General features: G+C 41.6%; 1 protein-coding gene across 3 annotated transcripts in view; it reads left to right on the top strand.

Moving 5' to 3' along the window:
- Nucleotides 1-6,856: 6,856 nt before the first annotated feature.
- Nucleotides 6,857-18,084, top strand: part of fam131bb (family with sequence similarity 131 member Bb) — a 28,982-nt gene continuing 17,754 nt past the window's right edge. Inside the window, exon 1 of one of the 3 annotated variants that reach the window (XM_035913037.2) lies at nt 6,857-7,264. In XM_035913037.2, coding sequence (XP_035768930.1) covers nt 7,237-7,264 — 28 coding nt within the window. In that variant the 5' untranslated portion in view covers nt 6,857-7,236. The remainder of the gene's footprint in view (nt 7,265-18,084) is intronic. The other 2 variants (XM_006802896.3, XM_006802897.3) reach the window with 2 other exon arrangements.

The following is an 18,084-nucleotide window of genomic DNA, read 5'->3' as shown; positions in this document are numbered from 1 at the left end:
TAAACAAGCTTATGAAAACATACAAAGCTGCATTTAGTGCCGCTCTTTTTACCTGCCTAGACTAGCACAGCTCAAGATCAGATTGTAAAGGCATTATTTGTATTGGTTGCCAAATGGGCTGCCACATCATTGTTTGCTTTGCAGCAAGACCGTAAACGTGGAAAGTCTCTGTGCGCATGATTAGTAAACTCGATTATAGATAGCAACTGCATTTTATCTGTCCCTGTAATCAGGATGTGCAACCTGGTGTTAAAGTGACACCTCCCATCCTGTAGCTCAGCCACATCAATGACATAATGCTCTTTTGTTTCTCACCAACATCCAACTCACATTGTTCACACAGCCTACCTGGTGTGAGTCATATATCACCTCTTCAGGTGTAGTCATTTTTCTGTTTTATTAAGTAAGTCTTTTTTAATGTTTCATTTCAGTTAGATGGAGACACTAAAAATAACAGAGCATGCTCTCAGTTCTCACAGCAGTCACACTTTGTTCTTGTTTAGGGCTAAAATGATAAGTAGATTAACTGATTAACAACTGGTTATTTTAAGAACTTGATGGTCATGTTTTAGCTTCTAGTACTGGCAGCTTGCTTATTTTATTTGGTCATACAAAACCAGAAATTCCATGATTTTACTTGTTTCATTTTTTAAAATGATTTCCTTACACGTTAGAGGGCAAAGATAACTGACCAATCAAGTCTTCTGAAGACATGGTAGTGTGTAAACATTAGTCTTCACAATTAAAAGTCAAATGAAAATTATGTGGAGTCCCATCCTGTGTTTTTCAACATATAAACAAGGGGGAAAGCTGCAATTATCTACAAACAGAATGTTTATTTTGTGCTTTTAGCATGATTAATGTTGGAGCCTGAATGTTGGATCAACCTTTTAAAAAGCAAATGTGTATCACGTGAAAACCATGTGAGTCATCTTTATTTGTACACACATATATTAATCGTCTCATTGCACATTCTCATCGCTGCTGCCAACTCACAGATTGTCATATGATGTTCAGGTTGAGACAGGGCAGAGTTGCACTTCAGTCTGATTGTGAAACCGTAAGCAGAGCTCTCTGCTCAGTTCCGTTACCTCTGCATCAGCGCTTGTGTAACCTGTTGCTGCCTGATTCATGTCTGTGAACTACAGGGTGTGGTCTGTGGGGTCTTTGATAGCCTATTGTCCGGCGAGGAATGTTTCCAGTCTCTCCACATTTCCAGTGGGACAAAAATATGTTGAATTTCCACCCAGAGGTTTCCACAGAGAATGAATATGCACCCCATCCAGGGTGGGGGCTTTTAGGCAGATGACAAATGTTTGTGTGTTGTTCCAAATTCCCTCCCCTCTCTTGTGACTGTTTTTGACGGGTGAAGGGTTTAAGCTAAATGACACATGTTTAATGCTCTTCTCCTCCTTTGTTTTTTTTTAAAACCAGGTGGTGCCTTGGTGACTGAAGTTTGGATCAGGCAGTGAGAAGGCAGCTCCAGGGTCCAGTGAGTGTGAAGGTAAGGCAAAAAAACAGGAGGCTGTTGGAATCAGAGCCAGACAGACTGGAATGTGGCCAAGCCTTGGAATGAACAGTTCCTCCACCCCTCCCTCACTAAAGTGCCATATCCCCCCCCCCCCCCCCCTCTCTATAATGCTGCATTTTTTTCACCACTTTTCTTCTCCAATTGCTTCATTTCTCAGTCTGTCCTCCTTACGCTGCAATTTTCTTTCCTTTCTTTTCTTTTTTTAAATTTTACTTCTCTCTGTCCACCGCATACTGTGCATGAATCAGTACTTGTAATACCTCAGTGCTTATGATTAAAATCCTAATAATTTCCTGTCCATACAGAGGCATGGTCGCTCCATCTCTCTGACGACAAAAAGACATCGATTGTCTTTTGTATCTAGTGCTATTATCATAGTTAATAACACTAAACCATAAGTGTTGCTGCCATTGCACATTGCACTTTTTTGATGAAAAATCTAGGTTGTTTTCTCAGGCTTATATTATATTATATTATTTTGGTGAGTGTATGTGATGTGTTGGTTGTCTGTTTGTTTGTTTGTACGGACATACTGCAAATCAATTTTCCGTTAGGGACAATAAAGTTACCACCACCAACACCACCATTTCCCCCCCTCTCTCTCTTAATAATTTCTTGAGAACGTGGGAAGCCATTTGTATGCAAGGCGATTGAAATGTTTTTAACTTTGAACTGCTCATCCACAATAAATTAAATGATCCATAATAACTTATCTTGTACATAAATGCATCTTTAGCTTTTTAATTTTGTGCCCTTGATTTTTTAACATTAATAATGTAATTAGGTAACATTTAATCCAACTCAGGTTATCCAGTGACCCCTTTAAAGAACTTTATGTAAGAAATAAGGCTAACTTCCACTTTTAAATTCAGCAAACAGTGGTTTCAGCTGCCTGTATCCTCACAGCAAGAAGGTCCTGGGTTTGAATCCAGGCTGCATCTTTTCTCTGTGGAGTTTGCATGTTTTCTCTGGGTACTCCGGTTTCCTCCCACAGTCCAAAGACATGCATGTTAGGTTAACTGGTGATTGTAAATTGACTGTGTTTGTGAATGCAAAACTGAATGGTTGTCTGTCTTTCTGTGTTATTGCTGCAAGCGACTGATGTCCCGTCAAGGCTGTACCCCACGTCTCTATGGTCTCTATGATATGGCCTGCAGCACCTCCACGACCCTGAATTGGATAAGTAGAAGAAAGTGAATGGTTCTGTTATAACTAAGATAAGATAAGGCACAAGTTACCCAGTATACTCACTATCAGCTTCAGCATTAGAGTAATGTATGTATTCTTCACCTTCTATACAATCAGTTGCCAGTTTATTGAACAGATAGCTAAACACTAATACAGACCAAGATAATTATCCTGCAAATAAATAAAGGTTATACAGATGTTATCTTTACTTTGTTTATCAGGTTGCCTGAAAGCAGGCTAAATAAATTTAGACTGGAGTGTGAGAAAAAGCCAATGAAGAATTTTTCATGTGAAAATCCAGTATAAACACAAAGTGTAGCCTGCAATAGATATGCAAAGCAAATGGCATGCACATAAATCTGCAAAGCATAAATTCCAGGTGCACATCAGCCAAGATGAGAACCTGCATATTTGTGGCAAAACATGGCCTCGTCACTCAGCACTGAGAGGAAAAGTCTCTTCGCTGCCAAACTGGCTTCCAATCAAAGCCAGGGTTAGACTGCAGTGTCCTAATCCCCCCAGCAGGTGTCAGACTGATATTCATTACTGTGCTGCACACAGCCCAGAATCAAATGGCTTGAGGTTAGAAGATTCCCCCACGTTCTCTGACAGAAGGCAAATCGTCTCGAGCTAGAGATGTGTTAAAAGACAGAGGTATGTAAGGGGAAACACGCAAATTCAGACGTGACTCTTAGAGATGCTGAGAAGCTGAAGGAAACGAGTTGGACGCAGAAACGTATCTAAGGACGAACATGCTGCATGGTGGTGGTGGTCTAGACGAGGAGGGCTGGAGCGAGAGAGAATGTAGGGTAATTGCGGGAGAAGAGGAAAGAGAATTGTAAATAATAGAAGACAGTTGGGAACTCCTCGTACGCAAGGTTTTGCCTGGTGTAACGGCTGCATAAACACATACACGCACAAGTCATGCACAGAGAGACTCTATACCACCTACACACAAATATAAAACAGCCCAAAAATATGTGTGCTGAAGAATCCAAGCTAGAAACTGTGGCTCAGTGCGCCAGCTAATAATACACATAAACTCTATTCTCCCACTGGCTAAAACAAAGCTAATGACATAAACTCGGTCATTAGAGAATGTCTTATCAGAGACTGCCTCTTCTCATAACAACATTTATATTGCTCCCTTGTTCCCACCCACCTCCTACACCCCTTGCCTCCTCAAAAACAAACAATTTAGTAATTCCCTCCCTTTTTTTTTCATTCCCCCTTCATCTTCTTTTCTCTCCTTGTCTTTCGCATCAGTTCTCTTTCGCCAGTTTCAGCCAGATGCCACCCCTCCTTTCATCCCCTTTCTCCTTATGGCTAACTTAGCAAAGGCAAGTGTGTAACATGCGGTTCCAATTAACACATATAATGACACACTCTAGCAGTTTGATTCATCACAAAAAAGCCAGACAAAACAGTAGACAGTCACCGACTAAAGGTGGCAGAGGGTGGAGAAAAAGGGCCTTTCTCAAAGGAGTTTAACCAGTCTGAGCTAGTTTTTAATACTACCTTTAGAAAGACTGGAGCAGGCATTCCTGTGCATCAGCCAGAACGCCTTTAGATTGTCTGAACAAGACAGTATTGAAGCTGGTATTCATTATCCTTGAGGTGTAACCTACATAGCAGCCAGGAGCTGATAGACAGATAGTGACAGGTACATGAAAATCATTGATTACAGAAATTATCTGGGTGTGAGTCCCCAAGGCAATATTAAACAGGAGCCACTGCATCTAAATTCAATGCAGCATCATCACCCGAGATAAGAAAACAAGAGGTGCGGTGACAGGAACATGATAGAAGTCGTCTGTGTCATGTGTTGCGAGGCCGTTTTACGTCACGGTATCTGCTTCTTTTTTTTGTAGTCTCCGCGTGTGAGAGAATAAGTAATGAGACGGCGACGACGATGAGAGGCAGTCACATTTGTGAGTGGCCTATGCATCATGCGTGAGATTAGTGTCAGGAATTTCCTCCATCTATGGCTGACCTTGTCTCACATTGCTAGACGGTATCATAGATCACCATGTTGTCACAGACTGTCTGAAAAGGCTGCTGCTAAAATTATTTTCCATTATTGATTAATGTGAAAATATTATCCTCGGTTAATCTTTGCTCTACAAACAAAAAGAAAAAGAAAGCAGTGAGAAATGTGCTATAATATCTTCTTTTGTTCAGCTGAAAACAACAACAGGAATAATTTGTTATGTGAGAGATTGAAAAGCGGCGTCTCATAAACTGGGATTGTGGGTATGACGTCTCTTTAACGGTTAATCGATTTTAAATATAGTCAATCAGTTAACCCTTATAGAAGCACAATGTACAAAGTGTTGTAGGAGAAAAGGAGTATAAAACAGGAATCCTATTGACAGGGAAATGCAGGTAAAGCAGGATAGATACGCTTAGATTAGCTGAGGATTTGAGAGACTTCCAGACACTGACTGACATGCAGTGATGGGCAGATGGAGTGAGAACTGAGACAGAGATTTAAAACAACAGTGTCAGTCAGTCAGCTGCAAACAGGGTTAGAGGGTTCAGGTTCATGTTATAGAAGTGAAGCTGACCCCTGCAGAAACCCCTGTGGGAGTTGACAAACAGAGCTAATACACATGGAAATCCAGAGTGCAGGGATTGGCTGGATTATGTATGTATGGTTTCTAATGTCTGGCAACCCCCCACCCTTGTTTTTGTTTTTTGCAGCATCACAACCATGACTGTATATTTCCAAGTGACCGTCATTTTCTTTCATCCATTCTGGAGTGCTAATTTTTATTTCACACAGAATCCTCTCCACACCTCTCCCGCACATGACTCCACTGTTCTCTGCCTGCCTTGCTTCTTATCACTCCCTCCATCTGCGCCTTTTTTCCTTCTTTCTGTTCTTCCCTCCATCCATCTGCCCAGCTCTTTTCCCTCTCTCTCTGCTCTTTACCCAGAGAGTTCAAAGTCAACAAAAAAAAATGACCACAAATAAACCTGTCTCCTCCGCCCTTTTTCCACACACACACAGCTTCTTGCTGTCCAGACTGCTTAGAAACAGCACACATCAAAGTAAAAATAAATACACAATTTCATAGAAAACCAATGAGAGGAAAGGTTTTGGTATGATGGCGTTATAGATATAGTAGACGGAGGGTGCAGAAGTCATAATGATAATTGTTTTGGTTGATAACGAGGTCTTCTTTGAGCGCTAAGTTTAGTTTAGGGAGGAGTGATGTAGGGCTTTTAGGGAAGGGCCAAAAGGCACATGCTGTGAAGAAACTGTGAAACAGGTTGTGTCACAATAACCATTTTATCTCGATTATCTTCTTTTCACCCTCTTTAGAAAGCAAAACTGTGGCTGAACGTAAAACGTGATTAATCACACAGACTTAATGGAAAGAGGCACAGGTCTAATGAGAGACGCAGAAAGAGCTGTAGATTAAGGAGACAGGTTTTGTTTTTTTGTTTTTTACCAGAATAGAGAAGAGTGTAGCAGGCAAGGCGAAAAGGGGATAAAAAAGGCAAAAAAACGGGGGGGAATGTAATCCTTAGTGAACAGAAGAAATAGGCGCAGAGATGACTGTGGGCGGATCAATAGTGAGGAATGACAGAGGGAGGAGGTGGAGACTCAGCAGCAGTTTGACTGTGAAGGAAAACCCTCTGCTGCTTTTTTCCTCTCTCCTCAGGATTGTTTCATGTTGGTGTATGAGAATGTTTTTTGAGCGATGAGTGTTGTGGAGGTTGGGGAGAGGGGGGTGCAAAGAGGGAGGAGGTGTTGGGTGATTGAGAGGGAGATGGCGAGGGGAGGAGAGGAGCGAGGAAACCGCTGCAGTGCATTGTTAGGCTGAACGCACACGGGAGAGGGAGACAGAGAGAGAATCCCCCATTTTAGCTCAACAATATTACAGCAGTGCAGTGATATCTACAACAATGGCAGACCGACACTCTGAGCACAGCTATTGATCTTAGTGATGGCACGTCACTGCACACATACTCAGTCCAATTGTTGTTTGACCTGTCTTTAAATGACTGCATGCGGTGGATATTCAGATATTTTGTCATCGTCAGACTCTTTAGGTTAAATTATTTGCGTGAAAAGTCAGAACTCCTGCCACTTAAATTAAACATTAAAAATCAAATGTTACAGGTAATAAAATATGTTGATATCCTATGATATCCTATAATAAAAAAAAAATGATACGTGTTTTGAAATAATTACAGTAATGCATCACATCTTTATTTAGTCCTAATCTTTTTCCCTCAGGCATACTGACTTACTAACCGGATCTCTTCTAAGACACTGCACTGGAGAGAGAGCAGCAGGGAGAGAGAGAGGGAGAGAGAGGGGGTGAGGGAGAGAGAGTGATCGAGCAAGCGCAGGAGGGAGAGAGAAAAAGAGACGGCAGTGGAGAAGCGAGAGAAAAGAAGCCAGAGCTGAGAGAAAGAGAGAGTCGCAGGAGGAAGGAGAAGGAGAATGCGCCGTGTCTGGGTAACACTTTTACGCTTGTGTCCAGGGCCTTTGTGAATACACCATGGGATGCATCGGCTCCAGGAGACTGAGTAAGCTCCACTTCTCTTACTGCGGGCTAGAGGGAGGTTGGGGTGAGGGGTGCAGGGGTGCAGCGGAGATGCTGGAGGATGCGGGTCCATACAGGAGCAAAGGGTTTGTGTAGACTAGGAGCAGTCTTTGTATGTGTTTGTGCACAGGAGCTGCTTGCCTCTGTTTCTGTGCAGTCTCAAGGCAAGCTCTGGACGTGTGGTCACAGAGGCAGTATGCACAGTATACCGCCTAGATGTCAAAAGCAATATGTGTTAAAATGTGCTACTGTGTGTGTGGCTGCATCCCCCACCTCCCTGCTCCCCTTCTTCCCTCCTCCCATCCCATGATTTATGATGCTGTTTGGCAGTATGTATATGTGTGAGTAGGAGGCAGAGGGATGGAGAGGAGAGAGGGAGAGAGAGGCGGGAGAGGGAAGCGCGGTGAGACTGCTTATTTATAGGGAGACATAGCTTGGAGAAAGAGAGAAGGGATAATGCCATTGTTTGGGACATTTGCACAGTTTATTGTTATTTGCATGAATAATAGGCATAGAGTGGAAGGGGATAACGAGAGAGCAGGAAGAATTTCAGTGCAGGCAGGGAGGAGAAGAGATGGGCGGATGGCGAGGGAGAGAGGGGGAGAGGGGGAGAGGGAGGGGCAAATGCATAGGCGAGGGTGTGTGGCAGTGATGGGAGTTTTCAGGTGAGGATAGTCCTGAATAAACCCGTAGCTGTCGTGTTGACAGCGCCGGCACTGAGACCAAGAGGTGCTGGGGGGAAAAAAACAAAAAGCTCGGGTAAACAATCACTTGTTTGCTTAAATGTATTCGGGTATGTTGCAGTGCACGCTTACGCGTCCTAGTGTGTAGCATCAATCACGTGCCGAGGTAAAAATAAACACAGACTTTCTTTGGTGTTAAATATTCATGCCTCACTTAGCACATCCAGCTCTTAAACATATTTATGGCACAGCATGGGTCTGGACACGGTGGTCACTCACTCTTCTAAAACACTCAAGCACAGCCTTTACAGGGCTACCAGAAGCGGGTTGCAAATAGGGTCCATGGCCCAATAGGCCCCATTTTTAAAACTAAATGTAAATTCTTCTTAAAAATATCTAGAATATGCAAAAAAGAGTACAAGATGACACAGTTAGGAAGGCAGGTGTGAACTGAATACAGCAGGAACAGCAAATCCAGCGGCTCTGGCTGTTTTTTCTTGACACAGTGTGTAGCAGGAGAAGAGACTGGGATCCTATTTCAACACTCACATCAAGACAGAAGACCCTACAAGCCTCCAGATGTTGGGATGTAATGTGACTGAAATAGGCAGAAAGCTTTGAAAAGGTGCCCCATTAATCTAATGGTGAGTCACCTGAATACTGATGCTCGTTTTTATACATGCGATCACGGAAGCTTAGGAATTTAATAAAGGAGCTCTAGTAATTGCAATTATGTTTTCGAGTCAGGGATAAGCAAAAAAGATAAGGGAGAATATGTTTTTAGACCAGCAGCCCACAGCAGTAGAGATTGTAGATCCACTAAAAGGAATATTTCCCTTCAGTTTGCAAGTGTTATCTTAAGCTGTGTGCACTATAATCAAACACGAATGCGTAAACAAACAGTACAGAAGGAAGGCTGGGCATTTTCAAGCAGCTTGTGTGACTCGGTCTGATTTCCTTGTAAGTAACAGAATCAGCAGCAGTGCTGCCCGTCCAAAGGCGGGGTTGTGTTTATCCTGGGTGAGAATGGCTTCAGTGTGTGCTATTGATCGACCAGCTCAACTGCAGTGCACGCTGCCAAACAGAGATCAACAGGAGGAGCAGCAGGCAAAAGGAGTGGATCTGTCTCTGCACGGGAGTAGCCCTGATGTATCTGTCTGCCTTCTATCTCTCCCAGCTCCATCATATCTGGGAGTGCACTCTGTGGCCAGGCTCTGATATCAGTTTGTACTATTGTTTGATTCTTCTCACAAACGATACGGCTGTGCCCAGCCTTTGATATAGTGTACTGCATAGTATCCCTCAGGAAATAGTTCTATATTGATTCTGTATTTTTTATATTAGAAATGTGAACCAAAAGCTTTATTTGCACCTTATTTTACTCTAAAGGTGTCGGGTGTCAGGTTAAACTGAAAGATCTCATCCGAAACACTCAGTAACTGATACACGTAGGCAAAAATAAACTACAAATTTTTAAGGCTGTGCAAATATTTTATTTGTTTGCTTGCTATTTTGCCAGGCAAAGGTTTGGCTTAAAGCCTTATCGACCTAATTGCATACAAGTACAGTAGGCTCGCTACAGTATATGATAGTGGTTGTTTTGTGTTACTGATTGTTACCGAGTCAAGCGAAGACAGACGTACAGGCAGCAGATAAACTGTCTGCATCCATCCATCACCACTTCAGAGGGTAAAAGGCCTTGAGATGCAGCAGATGGGAGATGCGCATTCTTCTTAACCTCGTCAGTGACAAAAGGCACTACATTCTATGACAAAATTAGAGTTTAATTGCATCTTTAAGAGCAACTTCCCGCAGAAAAGCCAGTGTCAGTGTAAAACTGTCACAGCCCCACGATGCCGATCATATTTCTCAATGTAATGCAGATAATCTAATCAGTAATAACTGTGGCAAAAGCTACAATTGAGCTAATTTTCCTGTGTCCACTTACCAGGCAGCACTATACCTGCAACTCCTTGAAGCATTAATCACTATAATTTAGGGCATTGTGTGCTTTGTGACTGTAACTGCTGTAGTTCAGGCTGCTGTGGTGAAATTATAGATATGGATGTGGGACATTGTGATGACTTTCACCTGTTTGTGCAGCCCTTTATCTAGACTCGTCACTACCAGTTAGCTGACACACTATTTGCTGATTCAATAAGCAGTAAGAGCCAGTTCTAGTATGAGTGTGAGTGAGCGTTTGTGGTTGTTTACTTGCTTAAGGCTGGGCATCGATTCACAACGCTTTTCTGGGCCTGAGGTGACTGAAATGCGTTTGTAAGAAAGAGTATTGCATGTGTAAAAGGATGTTTTGTTTATGATTTGTTCTTTCATTTTATTTATTTTTCTATCAACATCCTATTAAATAAAACGAATTAATTGTAGAAAATCATGTTTACATTTAGTAACATATTATTAAAAAAGTAGAATGTTGGCATTCAGCCCATTCAGTTTTCAGAAGTTTTGGTGTCTTTGTGCCTCCATGGTACTGCATGTGTTTGTGTATGGACCTCAGTTTACCTGCGTCTTGTGGTGTAGCGGTCTTACTGAATTTTTTATGTTTTGTGTGGGTGTGAAAGCGCCATGTGCACCAATGTTACTTCAGCGCTTTCTTCCATTGCTCTGTTTCTGCTGCGTTACAGCGAGGGATTCCCTGCCATTAAATTTAAAACCGAACACCCCCGCTACACCATGCCTTTACACACACACACACACACACACACACACACACACACACACACACACACACACACACACACACACACACACACACACACACACACAACAACTGACACCATGTCCCGGATTTGCCAGTTAGCAGTCTGCCTGTAAACTAGCAAATCTGGCAGAGGTAGAGTCTGATTGATTGGCTTCTGTTCCGGATAGAAAAGCCTTGCGCTCAGGAGCATATTCAAGGTGAATGACTCAGTGATGTAGTACTCAGAGACACCTGGTGAGACCTGATGACCATTGTGTGTGTGCGATGGTATGTGTGCTCAAAGAGTATTCTTATGTTCAAGGATTCTAATGTAACAGATATAACACAGGGTCTTAACCTGAAGGTGTATGTCTGTGTGTGTGTGTGTGAGCGCCTCTTTGTCACTTCTCTGATGTGCGCTATTATAATTTTCCTTGTTACCAATACCAGGTTACAAACCTGGATGATTATAGGTATAACATTGTATATTGTATATGTGCATGCAAATGTGAGCTTGTGTGTATGTGGCAGATCAGAAATAAGAGGCCTGTGTGTGGGCACATGATGGCAGGCGATTCTATAAACAATGTGACTCAGCCGCAGAGTGAGTTATGAAATTGAAATATAATGCTGCGAAGGAGAAAATTCATCTCTACAGTTTGATCTCTGAGTGTGTGTGTGCTGTGTGTGAGAAAGCATGAATATATGTGCGTTTGTGGATGCTCTCGGCATTAGTGTGCGACCGGCACAGATTGTCTCTGTGTTATCTGCAGCTACTAACCACTTCAGTGCTGATAAAGAAAGGCCATGTTCTCACAGATGGGAAGTCTCCTTTGAATATCAAAGAGCAAGGAAAACAAAGATTTCCTGCATGCAAAGTACACGAGCTGCCTCATACTTTAATGATTTCTTCTGTTTCTACAGGTTTCCATCCATTTATCTAAACAGAACTGGATAACAGCATTTCCTCCTTTTCAGGTCTACATGTTCATTATATATTTAACAGGCTATTAGGGTGTTTATTAGAGTCACACTGATGGGCTTCAGGTACATCTGCCAAAGGCTTTTAGTTACCACACTGCACAGGTGACTGCTGGAAGTTATTCACCCCGTATCAGTGATGGAGACCTGCTCGGGATAGCAGCCACATTCGTGCAGAGACAGATTAATGAAGCGTGTCAGGAAGAGGGCACAAACCTTAGAAATGCCATTTCACCAGGTTAATGGTCGTCTCGTGCTGTGTTATAGTTTCAGTATGTGTATGTCAGGGTGTCTGCATGTGACTGGATCATGTCCTGAGACACAGTTAGCTCAGTTTTCTGCCATCTCTCCCAGCCATCTGGGCTCTGGTCCTCAGCTGTGTTCTTGCTGAACTCTGACGCTCAATAACCCAGCATCTGCACATATCGCTGCAAGAGGGCTGCCATCCAAGCCGGTACCCCATCGTGGCAACCAGCCTTACTGCAGCTGTCACGGTAAACAAGCACCAAACCCCCTGGATCCTCGCTGTTATTGCTGCAGGGCACTGGGTGTGAAAAAGACAGATGACGCTCAAACGATTCCCACTTCAGCAGGAGCCGTCAACCCACTACAGCCAGAGCTGGAGTTGACAGTGCGGCCGCTGCAGATCTTTAGTTGTTCGTTACGCACAGTCGCGTTACTCCCTTTTTATTCCCTCCCTCTTCAGTCTCTCTGCCCTTCCTCCCTTACTTGCTCCTTTTCCTCGGCTGAGCTAAGCTGGGGGTATCCAGAGCGCTGCACTGCTGTGTGTGCGGTGGAGGAGGGTGAGTGCCAGGGGAAGAAAAGCTGGCTCAGAGCTCTGGTCATGTGCTCTGTTGTTGTTGCTGTTTCCTCAAGGAGGGATCCGTCCTGCAGAATAACACATTCGCTCACTGTGCTGCTGAGAGCCCAACAGCATCACCTACTCGAGTGCAGAGATACAGTGTATGCCATGATAAAAAGAAACTACTGAGATGCTGGATAAGGACTACTGACCCATCATATATAGAGATTTTCTGTGAACTACGAATAACTGACTAAAAATGTCATGATTTAGACACAAACTCTCATGCCTCACTTCACAAAATCTTCTTTGATGTAATCGCAAAGTAAATATACTGTGCATACGACTATAGCTGTATACACAGTTAATGTAATGTTTCTGGTCCATTGCTGTATAAAGGCTGGAGGTCTTCCCAGTGGTAGGTTGTACCTACTCTTTTGCCATATTGTGATTCATGCGTGGGGAGAGTGACTGCTAATCTGCTAATTGGCCAAATGAGGCTGAGGGATGCAAGGGAGAGAGACTGTGAAAGCTAAAGTGAGGGAGAGTGGGAGTGGCATGGTGTGAGTCACTGTGCAGTGTACTATACACTAGGTTGCTGGAGGCTAGACTCAAGTGAATGTGCATGTATGTTTATGTCGTTTGTGTTTGCTGGGCAGATTTTTAACCCAGATGGGGAAGAAATCTGGGACACTCTCTCCCACCCAGGCAGAAAATGAGACATCTCCCCAGCTACCTGATATCAGCCAATAAATAACCCCATCACACCTCAATCCTCAGTGCTAACAATCAAACATGCACGATTAATCCTTCCGAGGTCACACAGAGTTCATTTGTAATCGTTAATTTATCGCTTGAATATTAATGCGTCCGTCCACTCATTGGATACAAAGTGGTCTCTTTATTTCTGCAGTTTGTGGCGGAACCATCAGCTAATCTACGATAATGTTTCTGCCATATTCCACGAGTCAATTGAAAGAAAAATGTGCATTATTATGTATGCTGTTAGTTGCATTTAAACATAATCAGAAGATTTAGATACTGTGATCATCAGTGGAAATGTTTTATGTGGCTCACATGTGTCACTAGGAAAGGGTTAATGCCTGTGTCTGACATTCATCCACAGTTTAAGTCATATTAGCTCATCAGTTCTAGTCATTATGACAGGATTCAACTTCCTGTCTTTGGAGCCGAGTGACCAAACTGAAATTTTACACAAAGTATTATCAAAGTAAAATTATAGTCAGATCCATAACTGTATGTTTACGATCGCACAGTGAAGACAGCTGAAAAATAAATAGCCTATTTAGTATTTGATTATTGGCTGTAAACATCTGCATATATACAATCATGTAGCGTTTACAGAGTCTGTAGTTTGGTCAATAGCAAACACGCTGCATGACAATCATGTTTGAGCACGCTTTGCTTGCATGCAGGTAAACAGTCAGTGTGGAGAACAAAAAAGAAATCGCACTTGCCAAAATGTATTCTCTGTGTTTTTCTGCACTTGTAAACACTGACAGGCAGGAGGAAATCAAAATCGTGGCGTGGATCACCACTGGTTACACATCAAGCCAGCAGTCTAACTTATGAGTTGCCATATTGGTATTTGTTGGACTCTTCATTTAAACATTGTTATGTTTAAAAAAAAAAAAAGTTTATTTAATCACCATGTCCAGGCTGAGATACAACTGTTAACAAACTCCTTGCAATTTTACCTTCAGACCTAAACTACAGGCTTCACTTTCAATGTCCCTTAGGTGAATTTAATCCAGTAATATCTATCCAAGCAGCTATTTATACATACAGTAACGTCACACATCTCCTGTGCAGATGTCCTGAGGTATTAAGAGAAACAAAAGAAAAAAAAAACTTTGGATAGTTGAGGAAAACTGGGTCGAAGAAAACAGGATGATAAACCACCGTCTCTCCTGGAAGAAACACTTTAAATATATTAAAACCTACAGACTTATGATATATGCCAATACTTTACCCAAAATTCCCACTGAAATGAGTGTGATTCCTGTGTCCAAAGAAATATGCACATCCCTTCCTGCTGAGCAAAGAGGGCCAATTTCTGGAATGAAGCCTGTCCCTTGTCCACTGCCCTTGCAGTGATTTGATGTGACTGGATGGAGTTCAGAGGGAAGGGTAATATCTGAGAGCCCAACAGAGACAGACCAGAGCTGATGTTTCTGAATCACTGGGTCAGTGGGTCACAGACATCACTGGACATCTAGAGAGCCAACAACTCTCTGTGTTTTTTTTCAGAGCTCCCGAGGAATCGCTCATGATTGCCAAATGCAGCTGTTGAGAACCGCGACTGGCTCAGCAACACACAAACACACAAACTCAGACACGTACGCAGACTCACAGTGTGCTTATACAGGAGTAAGCCCCTCTGAGAGTTGTACACACAGAGCACAGACCCTCTGATACAGAGGAGCACCTAGAGACTGAGGCCGTGTTTAAACTCCATTACCACCAACGACTCTCTAATTAAACCAATGTTTTAATTAGGATTTGGACAGCCAGGAACGAGGAGGGATAATAACTTTCATTTATCCAACAGAGAGGGTGTATTTCACACAAGTCACACCTACAATATGCAGGGTGGACAGCTTTGTATTTGATCTGCCATTTTAAGCAGTACATTGCTAAGTGTGACACAGGCGTCAATATTTATTGGTTTTCTAGGGACACAATAGAAGCAAAGTAGTCTATTGGAAGTCTGCGATATGAAATCTTACTTATGTAAATGTTCAAAAGTTTACTTAACAAGATGCAGTTAAAGTATGTTAGAGACTGCATGACCACAAATAGATTAATCAGCTTTCAAATGTCATTTTTCAGTACAGTTAACTGCAAGTTAAGATTGCAGATTGATGCAGTGGTATTGTTTCCTCTCTAGTATACTTCAGAATTTGACCAAAATACAATCACTGATTAAATTTCCTCTGTTGATCTCCAGCACTGGTCTGCATTCTAGTGATTTGAAAGTAAAACCTGCAGGGGGTTGATAGAAGCTCTCAGCTAAACAAGGAGGTAATGGTCTTGATTGAGGCATAGTAGACTGACCAGGTCTGAAATGCAGAATAACAAAATCTTTAATGACAGCTTAAAGGGTTCAGCCAAGAGTCAAACTTGGGAGAAAAAGCTTTTATTTACTCCAGTCTGCTTCACCATGAACACTTAAAGGCTTTAAAAAAATGAGGAATATGTTGGTTTGTTGAATGTGTTGCCATGACTGCCGAATGAAGGTAATTACATTTTAAGGTCGTTGTGTAGTAACCCTTGTTGTGGCCACTAAGTGAGCTGCAGTCAGCATCCTGTTGCTTGCACTAATGCTAGGTATGTAGGCCTGGGCTAACATGCTAGGCAAAGCAGTGATAATGCATAACAATGTTGATAAGTTACTAAAGGTACATTGTTACTGTAGTCCGACTGTATATGTAAGACAAGAAGCACTCAGCTGGAAAACTTCACCATTGCAGCTCACTCTCTCGGCAGTATTTACTTTCAAAGGAATTGTAACGTGTTTTTTATATATTCATTTTGTTTTCTTTATCTTTTTAAACATACTTTAAGAAGTTTGCAGTGCAATAAAAATCACATGAGGATTGCATGACAGATATTTACTTTTATAACGCAAACATTATGCAGTAGTAGTTGATGGGTAATAGTAGTAGAAGTAGGCAGCTCTTTCTCCTGACAATATCTTTAAAGATATAACACATTCTGGCGTCATCTTGAAAGAAAAGCAGCTGTGAAATGTAAAAGTTAGGTCACAGGTCAAATATGACATGATATTTACATGCAAACTATAAAGTTATATTTAGAATCCACATATACCTGTATCACTTCCTAAATGCTGTCAATACTAACAAAGGCGGTAGAATTTTAAACATAGTTTTAAAAATGTTTGAACTTATTTGACCTTGAAGAAAAGGTCAGAGGTCCAAAGCAAGTGATGTGACTACATGCCAGTAATAAACAGTTTTAAATAACTCTATAGAGCATTGTTATCACTTTGACCTTCAGCGCAATCTATTGACCTTGAAGGAGAGGTCAGAGGTTAAATCTTTATAAGGTACTTTCTATATGTTTGCAACACACACCACACTTTTACGAACCATGGTTTCTCAGTTATGACGCTTTTTGTTTATTTATGACCAACAAATCATTAAGTTGACCTTGAACACCTCAATGGATGTAAACCAAATTTTAATGGATTGTTAACATGACCTCACTCTACACCCCTACAAAGTATAATCAGGATTAGTTCAAAGCTTTTTGAGATATCGTGTTTACAGCCTTAATGACACAGAGGTAAGTATATGCTGTGGCTGAGCAGTATTTTTCTCAGCCATACTAACTTCCGGTAATAAAGGTGAAGAGCCACCTTCACCTTTATTGTACAGGCTTGGGTACAAAAATCAAGAACTTTCTGTTTCTCTTCGTATCATTAATGGGGCTAATATTTACTATATATATTTCCTTTTTTAGTGCACTATTTGTCTTATGCGTGAATATCCATGTGGATTGAAAATGTTACTAACCGTGATTCACCCCAATGAGAACAGCTGGCTTGGTCACATCTCTTTGCAAGATTTCAATGTTATGGTGTCCGACACAGCACAGAGATGTCCAAGGCGTCCTTCATTAAGGGCTAACACCTTAATGAGGTTAGTTAGCCTACATAAGTGGAGCACGCTCTGTTAGATTCAAGTGAAATGGCAGCACGGACTCACAGATATGCTGTTATTCTCCTTGATCTTTATTAATATCCGTCCTTTAATTAATTAATACATCACCAAACATAAAGAAAGTACAGAATATGTAAAAAAAATATATACGTATTTATAAATATATTCCTAAAACAATTGTCAATTCAATTTCTTGGTTACAAACAGCCATTAAACCCTCTGTTTATATCATTTTTTATATATAAATTATTGACTCTCCTCACTGGTGTAATTAAAGATTATTTAGACTGCCACTCATCAGTGCTGCATCACTAACATCGTGTAGTTATGTCTGACTGTGAGAGGCGATTGGTTGACTAACATAAATGGTTTTATAAAACTGTTATACATATGTTATAAAACATTGCCATCTGTTTGTCTTTGTAAAAGTGGAATTGTGTGTTTGTTTTTTGTGTGGTGTGTATTGGAATCCGCTGTGCAGTGAGCCTCTATTTGTTGACATTAGCAGATTGTATTTCTAAGGTGATTCTCACCAGTTTTATGCACTGCTGGTGCTGAGGAGCAGAAAAGGATGAGACTTAAAGGTGATCTAAGGAAAATCTATCCAGATTTACTGAGATTGAAAAGGCTGAGAGGAATTCAGGGAAATGTCCAGATTTTTATGTGACATTAAAATCTGTTCACACATTTGCCAATAAGTGCTTAGTGGATAAAGATTGCTGTGTATGTTTAGGTACAAAGCCTTTATTTCATTTATAAAGTATACATGCATTTTTTAAATTGGGGCATTGGGGTGATGCCGAAAATCGTAAACGTATTCATTTATTTGTTTTAGGCAATAATTCAGAACTGACAGCCTTTCCCAATAGCACTCAACCTTTCTAAGGATATTGATAATGGATGCTGACAAATGGGTTCTCTCATGATGACACA

This window comes from Neolamprologus brichardi, chromosome 11 (assembly GCF_056152115.1).
Source record: "Neolamprologus brichardi isolate AB-2024 chromosome 11, ASM5615211v1, whole genome shotgun sequence".
Lineage (NCBI taxonomy): Eukaryota > Metazoa > Chordata > Actinopteri > Cichliformes > Cichlidae > Neolamprologus > Neolamprologus brichardi.
This window is presented reverse-complemented; position numbering and strand designations above follow the sequence as displayed.